The sequence below is a fragment of the Mus musculus genome, chromosome 12 (assembly GCF_000001635.26).
Source record: "Mus musculus strain C57BL/6J chromosome 12, GRCm38.p6 C57BL/6J".
Lineage (NCBI taxonomy): Eukaryota > Metazoa > Chordata > Mammalia > Rodentia > Muridae > Mus > Mus musculus.
In genome coordinates this window covers 114,024,274-114,039,087 of record NC_000078.6, presented here as the reverse complement: position 1 = coordinate 114,039,087, position 14,814 = coordinate 114,024,274, and the positions used below count along the sequence as shown (strand labels likewise).

The 14,814-nt window shown below is 40.1% G+C and overlaps 1 pseudogene and 1 further gene; both read left to right on the top strand.

Annotated features, from left to right (window-relative positions):
• Positions 1 to 14,814, top strand: part of Igh (immunoglobulin heavy chain complex) — a 2,751,187-nt gene that overhangs the window by 1,970,867 nt on the left and 765,506 nt on the right.
• Positions 4,991 to 5,285, top strand: Ighv3-2 (immunoglobulin heavy variable 3-2; annotated as a pseudogene). The gene is given in 1 exon segment: positions 4,991 to 5,285. A coding segment is annotated over 1 exon segment (295 nt).

Below are 14,814 nucleotides of genomic sequence, written 5' to 3'. Positions count from 1 at the left end.
GTGGCAGAGTGAGGGAGAGATCTGCATGGGAGAGGGAACAGGGAGGGGAAAGTCGATACATGATCAGGTATTGGGGTGAACAGGAGTGAAGCCTTGAGGGCAAGAAGAAAGAATGAAAACAGGCAACCTCAGTAGCTAGGAGGTGAGCGGTACCCACTTGAATGTACAAATAAAATATGTATTCATGTTTTCATGAACTGAAATGAACCATAATCAAAAGTTTTCTGATCATATTGAGGGGAATTTTAGAACTTCCTCAGACAAGTCTGGCTCTGACCAAGTGTTGTCTCAGGGAGAAGCTGTACAAAGCATGGAGAAGCACAAATCCAAACACTGGGGATGATACTCCAGACCTGATCTTGATCTGGAAATAGGAAAGTGTGTGATGCTATTTAATTTTCATATTTTTTTAAAAGACATGACCTAACTATATATAATTTTCATAATCATCAATGGCTAAAATGATCCTTGCATCTTCTCTGCCCAGTGTCTTCTCATAGATTTCTACCCTGGGGCTTACTAGTGATGTAAATAGGGGCTTCTGTTACTTATCAAAACCAGCACAGTGCTGAGTCTCACCTGTGGCAAAAAAGCTGAGCCCTGGATTCCAGCCAAATCTTCCTTTTTAGTGACTATCACTGAAAATAGTCTACTCACCATGGAGTTGGGGATTATTTTATTATTAGTAGTATTATTATTATTTATTATGTTTTACTTGTTGCTTTTTAAAAGTTAATGAACAGAAAAGAGACTCTGTGTAAGAGGACATGCATAAGATGGACAGTGAATATATGCAACAATTTTCTGACTATGATTCTCTCTGTTTTTCAGGCATACTATATGAGATACCACTTGTAGAATCTGAAGGCAGCTTGTTATAGCCTGGAGTGTTCATTAAATTCTCTTCTGAAGCGACTGGATCCACCTTCAGTGATGCACTGGATTCACCAAGCCCCAGGGAAGGGGCTAGAGTGGGTCAGCAGATATAAAATAATAGTGGAGTGTAAAAACTATGCAGAGTCTGTGAAGGATAGATTTGCCATCTACAGGAACAATTCTAAGAGCTTATTGTATCTACAAATAAACAAATCTAAGAAGTGAGGACACTGCCATGTGTTACTGTGTGAGAGATACAGTGAGGAAAGTAAATTGTGAGGTCTGACACAATACTCTCCAAAATGTGCTCATGGCCAGCAGAGGACATGGGCTCACAAGGAGGTTCAGGTCAACAGAAGTAGAGTAGGATTGGGAAGGGTAAAAATATTCTGCCTGATTGGTTTCAAATAAATTTGTCTTTAATTCTGATGGACATGTTTAAATACAGGATATATTCTGTTCAGAAAAAAAAAAAACTCATAGCATTAACAAGGCAGATAAGACTCCCCTGCGGGCACCACGATCTCATGATGAGGCTGCATGAGACTAACAATTATTTGTAAAAACAAATGAAGTTGCAGGGAGGTGTTACCAAATTTCTCTGATGATTGAAACTCATGCCAGGGATTCCAGAAACACTTGGAATAATCCAGGTCAGGGGTCATTATGAGGCCTTCAGTAAAGGGCTGAAAAATACATCCCAAGGTATAATATGCTAAGAATATTTGTTTGGAAATAGTATTGTCGAATATAATATAACTAATGTTAAATTCCACAAACAATTCAGTTGTATTCTGCCTTCCTCTGTGACTGAGATCTGTCATCTGTGAAAGAGGGAGATACTCACCCTGTATGCATTGAACCTACAGTGCATCCTATAAGGATAGGACATTGTTCTTGTCATGGGAGTACACTTTCTCCTCTGCAATGTCTAATGGTCAGGTCATACTCTGGGTTTAAATAGGAGAGACTTGTTCTCAATTACATGTGCTGCACGCCACAGCTTAACTGCTCAGGCTGAAGGGAATGCATCTTTCACTCCTGAATCACATGCTTTTGGCATTCCTTTAGTTATGTGATTAAACAGATATTCCCATTGCACCATTCTAGCATAAATAGGGAGTAACTGAAGGAATACAAAAGTAGAAAAAATTTAGGCAACGTGTGTCTCAAATGTTGTTAGGAATATGTGTATATTTTGAAATATGTGAAAGCTGACTGTTAAAATGCTGCCTTTGGTGCTGAAATTAAGGAAACAATTACAAATTCCAGAAACACTACTTTGAACGTAGATGAATAAAGCTCTCACTTTCTTCACAGATCTGCTAATACCTTTGAATGCCTTCATTTTCTATAAAGACCCATACACACATTAGGAAAATGTCCATCAAAGGAGTTTTTCAAAATAAAATAAATTTAGGATGTTTAATGACACACTAGTAGGTAGTCTCATTGATGAGCTAGATGTACTTCCTACAGTGGACAAGGATAGGAGCTCTCATCTTTCAGGAGACAAAGCAGTGTGAAGGTGGGAGATTACCTGTGTGTGCTGGTTTTCCCTCCTAAATTTAATTCTACTTCTCCTTGCTCATTTTAATAGTCTGTCATTTCTCTTTTGGTAGGGTGGATCTCATGCACACTATGATAAATGACAGAGGTGCAAGTAGGGGGATTATAAAATCTATTGGCTCAGGTATTTTATAACTAGACAAAGACCCAGAGATTATCATTCTGTTGTTAAGATAATATAGAGACAATCCATTGCTGTAAACCATGGGAGCTTCATCATACAGTATCCTTTCCAAAACGAGATATCTTGTCAGAATTCTACTGAGCTGGGATTTTTAAAGGAGCACATTATAATCAGGAAGATTCCAGCCCTTCCCATACTACACAGTCATTGCAATGTTCCTAAATCTGTGCTTATGTTGCTCTGACCCTCAGAAAAATTGATAGAGCATTGCAAAATGCTCCAGCAGATAGTCAGAGCTGACGGACTGTAATAAATCAGAGAGAGAGAGAACATTCCATCCTTGATATAAAGTAAGATTAGATAAAAAGGCACAATATGATATTGACTGATTTGTCTACATAACCCACTGAATTATACACTCGTCCTTTGAAACGCCGATCATGGATTGATTCAATGGGCAGATATTTTGAAAAATTGCAGTTTCTTTGTAAAATGTAAAAGAGCATAAAAAAGAATACTACATATATTTACATGTTTTCAAAATGTTGATCTATCATGAAAATGTAAATTAAGAGAGTAGTTTGAAATTTCATCTAATCCAAGCCAATGACATTTATTAAGGAAACAAATGACACAAAATGCTAATGAGTAATTGGTGAAAGCAGAAACATAATGCATGATTGGTTTAACCTGTGGTAGTACTTTTGGATTTTTGTCTGTATGGTCTCCCAAAAGGTAAAATTACAAATGTAATCTGAATTGCCAGGACTCTCTACTGGAAATATACTACCAGATCATCGGTGCAACAACAATAAGACAGTGTACCATGATTTAGGAAAGATGGGAATGCATATTATGAGTGGGAAGAGAGAAGAAAACTAGTAACAGAGTGGACTTACTAATAAGAAAGCAAGAAAAAGTTTTGTGAGCGTTCTATAGCCTCAGTAATAGTTTGGGGCCTTGGGACCTTCCCTTGAGCTGGATCCCACTTTGGGCCTATTGCTGGACCTTCTTTTCCTCAGGATCCTCTCCATTTCCATCTCTGTAATTTTTTTCAGACAGGAACAATTATGGATCAGAGATATGACTGTGGGATGTCAATCCCATCCCTGACATGATGCCCTGTCTTCATACTGGAGGTGGTTTCTATAAGTTCACTCTCCCTTCTGTGGAGCATTTCTTCAAAGGTCCCTCCCTATGATTCCTTGGAGTCTCTCACCTCCCAGGTCTCTGGTGCATTCTGAGGGGGAGGGTCACCCCAATTTTCTATTTCCTGAGACTGCCTGTTTATATTCTTTCTGCTGGCCTTCAGGGCTTCAGTCATTTTCCCTCACCCAATATCAGACCAGGTTCCGCTCTAACCCTTACTGCCCCCTGACCCCATTCACACTATTACTGAGGCTATGGAATGTTCACAAAATGGGATCTATCATGACTGCACTCCAAAAGACCCAACAAGCAGCTGAAAGAATCAGATGCAGTTATTTTCACCCAAGCAATGGACAGAAGCAGCTGACCCCTGGTGTTCAATTAGGGAAAGCAGAAAGGAGCTGAGGAGAAGGGAGATTCTGAAGGAGAGCATGCAGTCCTAATTAATCTGAACCCCTGAGATCTTTCAAACACTAGACCACCAAACTGACAGCATTACCAGCTGATATGAGGCCCCCAACACACATACTGCAGAAAACCTTCAGGTTTGTGTTCATTCAGAGATGATTCACCTAACCCTCAAGAGACTGGAGGCCCCAGGGAGTTTAGAGGTCAGGTGGGGTGGGGGGTGTTGGCATCCACGTGGAGACAGTGTGGGGCTGGGAGGAGATGTGGGATGTGGAGCAATCAGAGGGTGGATGTGGAGGGGTGGGAATGGAATATGGAGTGTAAAAAAAAGAATTACAAATAAAATTAAATTTAAAAAAATAAAGCAAGAAAATAGGAATCCAAGTGTGAAAAAATAAGTTGGCACTGACCTAAGACATTAAAAACACAGGACCAAAAGGTTGGTCTAGGAAGAGATGGCAGGATCATATCTAGATGTGTTTCCTATAATTGCTATTATCCTCATTCTTTCTTATGCCATACTCTCACTATAGGAAAACAGGGATAGTGATGATCTAATTTAATAACCAAGTGCAGTCAGTAGCCACCTCGCCAATTATGAAGGCAAGGCTGGTTCCTACATGCAAATGCATCTTCTAGCTCTATGTTAAATCCCCTCCTTGGATGTAGGGGTCACATTGCTCTCACTGGAGGCTGATTTCTGAAGATAAGGGGGTGTAGCCTAAAAGATGAGCGTGCTGATTCTTTTGTGGCTGTTCACAGCCTTTCCTGGTGAGTGTTGACATTTCATACATGTGTCCATGATGTATTTTTTAAATGTGTCATTAACAGAATTGAATCTTCTTCTCTGAAGGTATCCTGTCTGATGTGCAGCTTCAGGAGTCAGGACCTGGCCTGGTGAAACCTTCTCAGTCACTTTCCCTCACCTGCACTGTCACTGGCTACTCCATCACCAGTGGTTATGACTGGAACTGGATCCGGCAGTTTCCAGGAAACAAACTGGAGTGGATGGGCTACATAAGCTACAGTGTAGCAAGTACTACAACCCATCTCTCAAAAGTCGAATCTCTATCACTCGAGACACATCCAAGAACCAGTTCTCCCTGGAATTGAATTCTGTGACTACTGAGGACACAGCCACATATTACTGTGCAAGAGACACAGTGTGGAGTCTTCACTGTGAGCCCAGACAAAAACCTCCTTGCAGAGCAGCACTGCACCAACAGGGGGCATGGAGCATACACCAATAATGGGAAATCTACTTTAAAGTAGGTAAAAAAAAATTGTTGCCCAAAACTCTGGCACCAGACTCCAGGTATACAGTAAGAAACATTGGTGCTAATAATTTCAGTCAATATAATGTGCACAGCCCAATAAAACTCCTTATGTTATACCCAGAATTCTTCAATGGGAGCATCTTCCAGAGCTTCCAAATCCCAGCTCAAAACCCAGCTGAAGTCTGACGGCCTCATAGAGGACAAATCATTACTAGAAACCCCAAAAACCAAACCAGAACCCCTGAAGACACATTGGTATCCAGAACCCCAGTGACCATGGCATTTTTCTCAATCCCAGAAACCCTGAGGGAACTTGAGAGCCCCAGAGGTCACTCGAGCCACAAAAACCCCAAATCCTTATTAGATCTGAAGATACTCTGGCCACTAGAAAACAGGCAGCTCAAAAACACTAAAGCAGAAAGAGAAACCTTGAAAAAAAACTCATTTGTCAAAGAAAAAAATCAGAAACTTGCAACTAAACTTCTAAAATTATCCCATAGCCAAATGACTAGAGGCAAGTATAAGAACACCATTAAAAACAATCAGGGCAATATGGTAACACTGGAGCCCAGCTATCCAACTATAGCATATTCCAACACAGCTGAAGTACAAGCAAATTTTTTAAATGCAACATTATGAAGGTGATAAAATCCACTAAGGACTATCTACATAATGCCTTTATAGAAACCTAGAAAAAAGACAAATGTACAGGAAGCCTGCCCAGCACAAGTTCTCTCTTTCTCTCTCTTGAAGGCAGCAGCTGATGAAAGCATTGGTGATATGGCATCATGCAAATAGCAGAGAGGCCCAGTGATAGGAATGGGTGATTTGGGGGGTCAATACTACTGACAGAACAAAGATTAATTATCCAGACCTTAGCAAGAATGCCCAGGGAGAAACTCCAAACTCTTTTTTTTTAATTATTTTTATTGTTCCCTATTCCATCTGCCACTCATCCTGCTTCTATAAGGGTGTTCCCCCACACCCTCTTCTGCCTTACCACCTTAGTGTTTCCCTATGGAGAGGAACTGAGCCTTCACAGGATCAAGGGTCGGCCCTCTCATTAGTGCCAGATAAGTCCATCCTCTGATACATATGCAGATGGAGTCATGGGTCCCCTTCATGTGTACTCTTTGGTGGTGGTTTAGTACTTGGAAATTCTAGGGGCCCTGGTTGGTTGATATTGTTCTTCCTGTGGGGTATAAACCCCTTCAACTCCTTCAGCCCTTTCCCTAATTTCCTATATTGGGTTCCCTTGATCAATCTGATGGTTGACTTCAAGCATCCACATCTGATTTGGTCAGGCTCTGGCAGAGTCTTCCAGGAGACAGCCATCCCAGTCTCCTGTCTGCAAGAGCTTCTTGACATCACCAATACTGTGTGGGTCTGGTAAATGCATATGAGATGGATCCCCAAGTGGGACAGTTTCTGTATGTCATTTCCTTAAATCTCTGTTCCACACTTTATTTCCTTTAGACATGCCTAACCTCTGGATATGGTATCTACAGGTTCTCTCTCTTTGTTGACTATTTCAGCTGACACCATCCCCATTAGATCCTGGGAGACTCTTGCTTTCCTGGAATCTGTGACATCCTGATGGCTACCCCCAGTTTGCCATTTCCCACTGCTACACACCTTTGTTCAATTTTCTGACCTTCTGTCCTTCTCCCCTGTCACCTTCCACACTGGTTCCTTTTAGCCTCCCCCAGCCTTGAAGCAGGCTGATTCAGACCTTGCTGCCACTGTGAATGAGACCACCTGGGGTGGAGCCTTCTGACATAGATGGTTCTATTGTTCTGTCACTTGCTGCTGCTCTTCTCCAAGATGTCACTACCTCTGAGAGGCTGAACCTGACTACCTGAAATATCCCTGAGATAGCTGACAACCTGTGGAATTGGCGACCGAATGCTAACAGCTCTGTCAGACTAGTGCTAACAACTTAGCAAGGAAGCATCAAGAAGCCTGGTGTGGCTGAAGATGGGCTTCCCCACTTTATAAGCACAGACTGCTAGTACACATCTGGCCATGATCAGAAATTTGTCTTGGTCTCTTTCCTTCTCTCGCTGTTCCCTCCTTTACAGCTCCAGCCTCCCATTCAGGAACCCAGTTCATGTGGCCTCAGATGGCTACAGATCCTGCCCCCTTTTCCTTCCCCTTTCTTTCTCCCTCTCAAATCCCTCACTTCCTCTACCTCCTCTTATTATTTCCCCACTTCTCAGTAGGAGTGAAGCATACAAACTTTGGTCTTTCTTCACTTGAGCTTCATAAGGTTTGTGAGGATTATTGTTGGTATGCCAAGCTGTTATCCTAATATCCACTTCTCAGTGAGTACATACCATGTGTGTTCTTTTGTGACTGGGGTACCTCACTCTGGATGATATTTTCTAGTTCCATCCATTTGCCTGTGAATTTCATGAAGTCGTTGTTTCTTTTTTTTCCATATTTTTATTGGCTATTTATTTCAATTACATTTCCAATGCTATCACAAAAGTCCCCCACACGCTCCCCCACCCACTCCCCTACCCACCCACTCCCACTTCTTGGCCCTGGCGTTCCCCTGTACTGAGGCATATAAAGTTTGCACGACCAATGGGCCTCTCTTTCCACTGATGGCCAACTAGGCCATCTTCTGATTCATATGCAGATAGAGACACAAGCTCCAGGAGGGGTATTGGTTAGTTCATATTGTTGTTCCACCTATAGGATTGCAGATCCCTTCGGCTCCTTGAGTACTTTCCCTAGCTCCTCCATTGGGGGCCTTGTGATCCATCCAATAGCTGACTGTGAGCATCCACTTCTGTGTTTGCCAGGTCCCGGCATAGTCTCACAAGAGACAGCCATATCTGGGTCCTTTTAGCAAAGTCTTGCTAGTGTATGCAATGGTGTCAGCATTTGGAAGCTCATTATTTTATTAGATATTTTCTTCATTTGCATTTCAAATGCTACCCTGAAAGTCCTCTAATAGCTGATTAGTACTCCATTGTGTAAATGTTCCATATTTTTCTATATGCATTCCTTTGTTAAGGGATATCTTAGGTATTTCCAGGTTCTGGCTATCATAGATAAGGCAGCTATTAATATAGTGAAGAATGTATCCTTGATTTATGTTGGAAAATCTTCTGGGTATATGCTTAGAAGTAGTATACCTGGCTCCTCAGTTAGTACTATGTCCAATTTCCTTAGGAGCTGCCAGACTGAATTCCAGCATGGTTGTATCAGCTTGCAATCCCACCAGCAATGGAGGAATGCTCCTCTTTCTCTACATCTTTGCCAGCATCTGATGTCATTTGAGTTTTTGATCTTAGCCATTCTGACTGGTGTGAGATGGAATCAAAGGGTTGTTTTCACTTGGATTTCCATGATGATGAAGGGTGTTGAACATTTCTTTAGGTGCTTTTCGGCCACTAGAGAATCCTCAGTTGAGAATTCTTCTTAGCTCTGCACCCCATTTTCAATAGGGTCATTTGGTTCTCTGGAGTATACTTTTTTTATAAAAAATTTTATTAGATATTTTCTTCATTTGCATTTCAAATACTATCCCCAAAGTCCCCTATAACCTACCCGCTACCTCCTCCCCAACCCACCCACTCCCACTTCTTGGCCCTGGCATTCCCCTGTACTGGGACATATAATCTTCCCAAGACCAAGGGCCTCTATTCCCATTGATGGCCTACTAAGCCATTCTCTGCTACATATGCAACTAGAAATATAAGATCAGCAGTGTACTGTATAGTTCATATTGTTGTTCCTCCTATAGGGTTACAGACCCTTTCAGCTCCTTGGGTACTTTCTCTAGCTTCTTCAATAGGGGATCTGGGTTACAACCAATAGATAACTGTGAGCATCCACTTCTGTATTTGCCAGGCACTGGCATAGCCTAACAAGAGACAGCTATATCAGGGTCCTGTCAGCAAAATCTTGCTGGCATATGCAATAGTGTCTGGGTTTGGTGGTTGTTTATGGGATGGATCCCTGGGTGGGGCAGTCTATGGATGGTCCTTTCTTTCCTCTCAGCTCTAAACTTTGTCTCTGTAACTCCTTCCATGGGTATTTTGTTCCCCATTCTAAGAAGGAAATAAGTATCCACACTTTGTTCATAATTCTTCTTGAGTTTCATGTGTTTTGCAAATTGTATCTTGGGTATTCTAAGGCTCTGAACTAATATCCACTTATCAGTGAATACATATCATCTGAGTTCTTTTGTGATTGGGTTACCTCACTCAGGATGATATCCTCCAGATCCATGCATTTGCCTAAGAACTCTTAAATTCATTGTTTTTAATAGCTCCTTAGTACTCCATTGTGTAAATGTACCACAATTCCTGTATCCATTACTCTGTTGAGGGATATCTGGGTTCTTTCAAGCTTCTGGCTATTATAAATAAGGCAGCTATGAACATAGTAGAGCAAGTGCCCTTATTACAAGTTGGAACATCTTCTGGGTATATGCCCAGGAGAGGTATTACTGGATCTTCTGGTAGAACTATGTCCAATTTTCTGAGAAACCACCAGGCTGATTTCCAGAGTGATTGAACCAGTTTACAATCCCACCAGCAATAGAGGAGTGTTCCTCTTTCTCCACATCCTCACCAGCATCTGCTGTCACCTGAATTTTTGACCTTAGCAATTCTGACTAGTGTGAGATGGAATCTCAGGGTTGTTTTGATTTGCATTTCCCTGATGATTACAGATGTTGAACATTTTTTCAGGTGCTTCTCAGCCATTCGGTGTTCCTCAGTTGAAAATTCTTTGTTTAGCTCTGCACCCCACTTTCAATGTGGTTATTTGATATTCTGGTGTCCAGCTTCTTGAGTTCTTCATATATATTGGATATTTGTCCCCTATCAGATTTAGGATTGGTAAAGATCCTTTCATAATCTGTTGGTGGTCTTTTTGTCTTATTGACAGTGTCTTTTTCCTTACAGAGCTTTGCAGTTTTATGAAGTCCCACAAGTCCATTCTCAATCTTACAACATAAGCCATTGATATTCTGTCTAGGAATTTTTCACCTGTGCACATATCTTCGAGGCTTTCCCCCACTTTCTCCTCTATAAGTTCCAGTGTCTCTGGTTTTATGCGGAGTTCTGTGATCCACTCACTTGAGCTTTGTACAAGAAGTTAAGAATGGATCAATTTGCATTCTTCTCCATGCTAACCACCAGTTGAGCCTGCACCATTTGTTGAAAATGCTGTCTTTTTTCCACTGAATGGTTTTAGCTCCTTTGTCAAAGATCAAATGACCATAGGTGTGTGGTTTCATTTCTGGGTGTTCAATTCTATTCCACTGATCTACCTGTTTATCTCTATACCAGTACAATGCAGTTTTTATCACAACTGCTCTGTAGTACAGCTTGAGGTCCGGCATGGTGATTCCACCAGAGGTTCTTTTATTGTTGAGAATAGCTTTTGGTATAATAGGTTTTTTGTTATTTCCGATGAATTTGCAAATTGTCCTTTCTACCTTGATGAAGAATTGAGTTGGAATTTTGATGGGGATTTAATTGAATCTGTACATTTCATTCAGCAAGATAGCCATTTTGACTATATCAGTCCTGCCGATCCAAGAGCATGGGAGATCTTTCAATCTTCTGAGATCTTCAGGGAATTGAAGTTCTTATCATACAGATCTTTCACTTCCTTAGAGTCATACCAAGCTATTTAATATTATTTGTGACTATTGTAAAGGGTGTTGTTTCCCTAATTGCTTTCTCACCCTGTTTATCCTTTGTGTAGAGAAAGGCCACCGATTTGTTTGAGTTACTTTTATAACCAGCTACTGCACTGAAGCTGTTTATCAGGTTTAGGAGTTCTTTGGTGCCATTTTTAGGGTCACTCATATATGCTATCATATTAGCTAGAAATAGTGATATTTTGACTTCTTTGTTTCCTATGTGTATCACCTTGATCTCTTTTTATTGTCTTATTGCTCTGGCTAGAATTTCAAGTATTATATTGCATAGGTAGAGAGAAAGTGGGCAGCCTTGTCTAGTCCCTGATTTTAGTGGGATTGCTTCAAGTTTCTCTCCATTCAGTTTGATGTTCGCTACTGTTTTGCTGTATAATGCTTTTTTCTGTTTAGGTATGGGCCTTGAATTCCTGATCATTCCAAGATTTTTATCATGAATGGGTATTGGATTTTGTCAAATGTTTTGTAAGCATCTAATGAGATGATTATGTAGTTTTTGTTTTTGAGTTTGTTTATATAGAGGATTGTGTTGATGGATTAGTGCATATTAAACCATACCTATATCCCTGGGATGAAGCCTACTTGGTCATGATGGATGATTGTTTTGATGTATTCTTGGATTAGGTTTGTGAGAATTTTATTGACTATTTTTGCATCGATATTCATAAGCAAAATTGGTCTGAAGTACTCTTTCTTTGTTGGGTCTTTATTTGGATTAAGTATCAGAGTAATTGTGGCTTTATAAAAATGAATTGGATAGAGTACCTTCTGTTTCCATTTTGGGGAATAGTTTGTGCAGAACTGGAATTAGATCTTCTTTGAAGGTCTACTAGAACTCTGAACTAAACCCATCTGGTCCTAGGCTTTTTTGTTGTTGTTGTAAGGAGACTATTAATGACTGCTTCTATGTCTTTAGGGATATGGGATTGTTTAGATCATTAATCTGATCCTGATTTAACTTTGGTACTGGCATCAGTCTAGAAAATTGTCCATTTCATTCAGGTTTTCCAGTTTTGTTGAGTATAGACTATTGTAGCAGGATCTGATGGTGTTTTGGATTTCCTCAGGTTATGTTGTTATGTCTCCCTTTTCATTTCTGATTTTGTTAAATAGGATGCTGTCCCTGTGCCTTCTAGCTAGTCTGTCTAACAGTTTATCTATCTTGTTTTATTTTCTCAAAAACACAGCTCCTGGTTTGGTTGATTCTTTGAATAGTTCTTTTTGTTTCCACTTGTTTGATTTCATCCCTGAGTTGATTATTTCCTGCTGTCAACTTATCTTGGGTGAATTTGCTTCCTTTTGTTCTAGAGCTTTTAGCTTTAGGTGTGCTGTCAAACTACTAGTGTGCGGTCTCTCTAGTTTCTTTTGCCAGCACTCAGAGATATGAGTTTTCCTCTTAGAAATGCTTTCATTGTATCCCATAAATTTGAGTATGTTGTGGCTTCATTACATTACTCTCTAAAAGGTCTTTAATCTCTTCCTTTATTACTTCCTTGACCAAGGTATCATTTAGTAGAGTGTTGTTCAGTTTCCACATGAATGTTGTCTTTTTATTATTTACGTTTCTATTGAATATCAGCCTGTGTCCATGGTGATCTGGTAGGGATAATTTCAATATTTTTGTATCTGTTGAGGCCTGTTTTGTGACCAATTATGTGGCCATTTTGGAGAAGATACCATGAGGTACAGAGAAGAAGGTATATCCTTTTTTTTTTTTTTAGGAAAAAATGTTTTGTAGATATCTGTTAGATCCATTTGTTTCATAACTTCTATTAGTTTCACTGTGTCACTGTTTAGTTTCTGGTTCTAGGATTAGTCCATTGATGAGAGTGGAGTGTTGAAGTCTCAGACTATTACTGTGTGAGGTGCAATGTGTGCTTTGAGCTTCACTATAGTCTCCTTAATGAATGTGGATGCCCTTGCATTGGGAGCATATTCAGAATTGAGAGTTTATCTTGGAAGATTTTACCTTTGATGAGCATGAAGTGCCCCTCCTTGTCTGTTTTGATAACTTTGGGGTGGATGTTAATTTTTTTCCATATTAGAATCGGTACTCCAGCTTGTTTCTTTGGAACATTTGCTTAGAAAATTGTTTTCCAAACTTTTACTCTGAGGTAATGTCTGTCTTTTTCCCTGAGGTGGGTTTACAGTATGCAGCACAATGTTGGGTCCTGTTTATGTAGCCAGTCTGTTAGCCTATGTCTTTTTATTGGGGAATTGAGTCCACTGATATTAAGAGATATTAAGAAAAAGTAATTGCTGCTTCCTGTTACTTTTTTTTTGTCAGAGTTCAGATTCTTTTCTGGAGGCTATCTTCTTTTAGGTTTATTGAAGGATTATTCTCTTGCTTTTTCTAGAGCATAATTTTCCTCCTTGTGTTGGAGTTTTCCCTTTATTATCCTTTGAAGTCCTGGATTTGTGGAAAGATATTGTGTGAATTTGGTTTTGTCATTGAATACTTCGTTTTCTCCATCTATGGAAATTGAGAGTTTTGCTGGGTATAATAGCCTGGGCTGGCATTTGTGTTCTCTTAGGGTCTGTATAACATCTGTCCAGGATCTTCTGGCTTTCATCGTCTCTGGTCAGAAGTTTGGTGTAATTTTAATAGGTCTGCTTTCATGTTACTTGAACTATTTCCTCTTGCTGCTTTTAATATTCTATCTTTATTTAGTGCATTTGTTGTTCTGATTATTATGTGTCAGGAGGAATTTCTTTTCTGGTCTAGTCGATTTGGAGTTCTATAAGCTTCTTGTATGTTCATGGGCATCTCTTTCTTTTGGTTTGGGAAGTTTTCTATAATTTTGTTGAAGATATTTATTGGCACCTTAAGTTGAAAATCTTCTCTTTTTTTTTCTTCATTCGCAACTATATCTATTTTCTTTACATTATGTCTTCTCATTGTGTCTTGGATTTCCTGAATGTTTTGAGTTAGCATCTTTTGGCATTTTGCATTTTCTTTGATTGTTGTTTCCATGTTCTCTATGGACTCTTCTGAAGCTGAGATTCTCTCTTCCATCTCTTGTATTCTGTTTCTGATGCTTGCATCTATGGTTCCAGATTTCTTTCCTAGGATTTCTATCTCCAGCTTTGCCTCACTTTGGATTTTCTTTATAGTTTCTACTTCCATTTTTAGATCTTGGATGGTTTTGCTTAATTCCATGACCTGTTTGTTTGTGTTTTTCTGTAATTCTTTAAAGGATTTTTGTGTTTCCTCTTTCAGGAGTTCAACCTGCATAGCAGTGTTTTCCTGTAATTCTTTGAGAGTTTTTTGTGCTTCCTCATTAAGGGCTTCTGCCTGTTTATCAGTGTTCTCCTGTATTTCTTTAAGTGAGTTATTAATGCCCTTCTTAAAATCATCTACCAGCATCATGAGATATAATTTTATATCGGAATCTTGCTTTTCAGGTGTGTTGGGGTATCCAGGACTCACTGTGTTGGGTGTTCTGGGTTCTGATGATACCCAGTGGTCTTGGTTTCTGTTATTAAGATTCTTACATTTGCCTTTTGCCATCTGGTAATCTCTGGTGTTGGATGATCTAGCTGTCTCTGGCTGGAGCTTGTTCCTCCTGTGATTCTGTTAGCTTCTGTCAGCACTTTTGGTAGTCTAACTCTCTTCTGAGTCCCAGTGGTCAGAGCACTCTCCACAGGCAAGCTCTCCTCTTGCAGGTAAGGTGCACAGAGCTCTGAGGCTCAGCTCTGCCTTCTGGCTGAATGTGAAGGCCCAA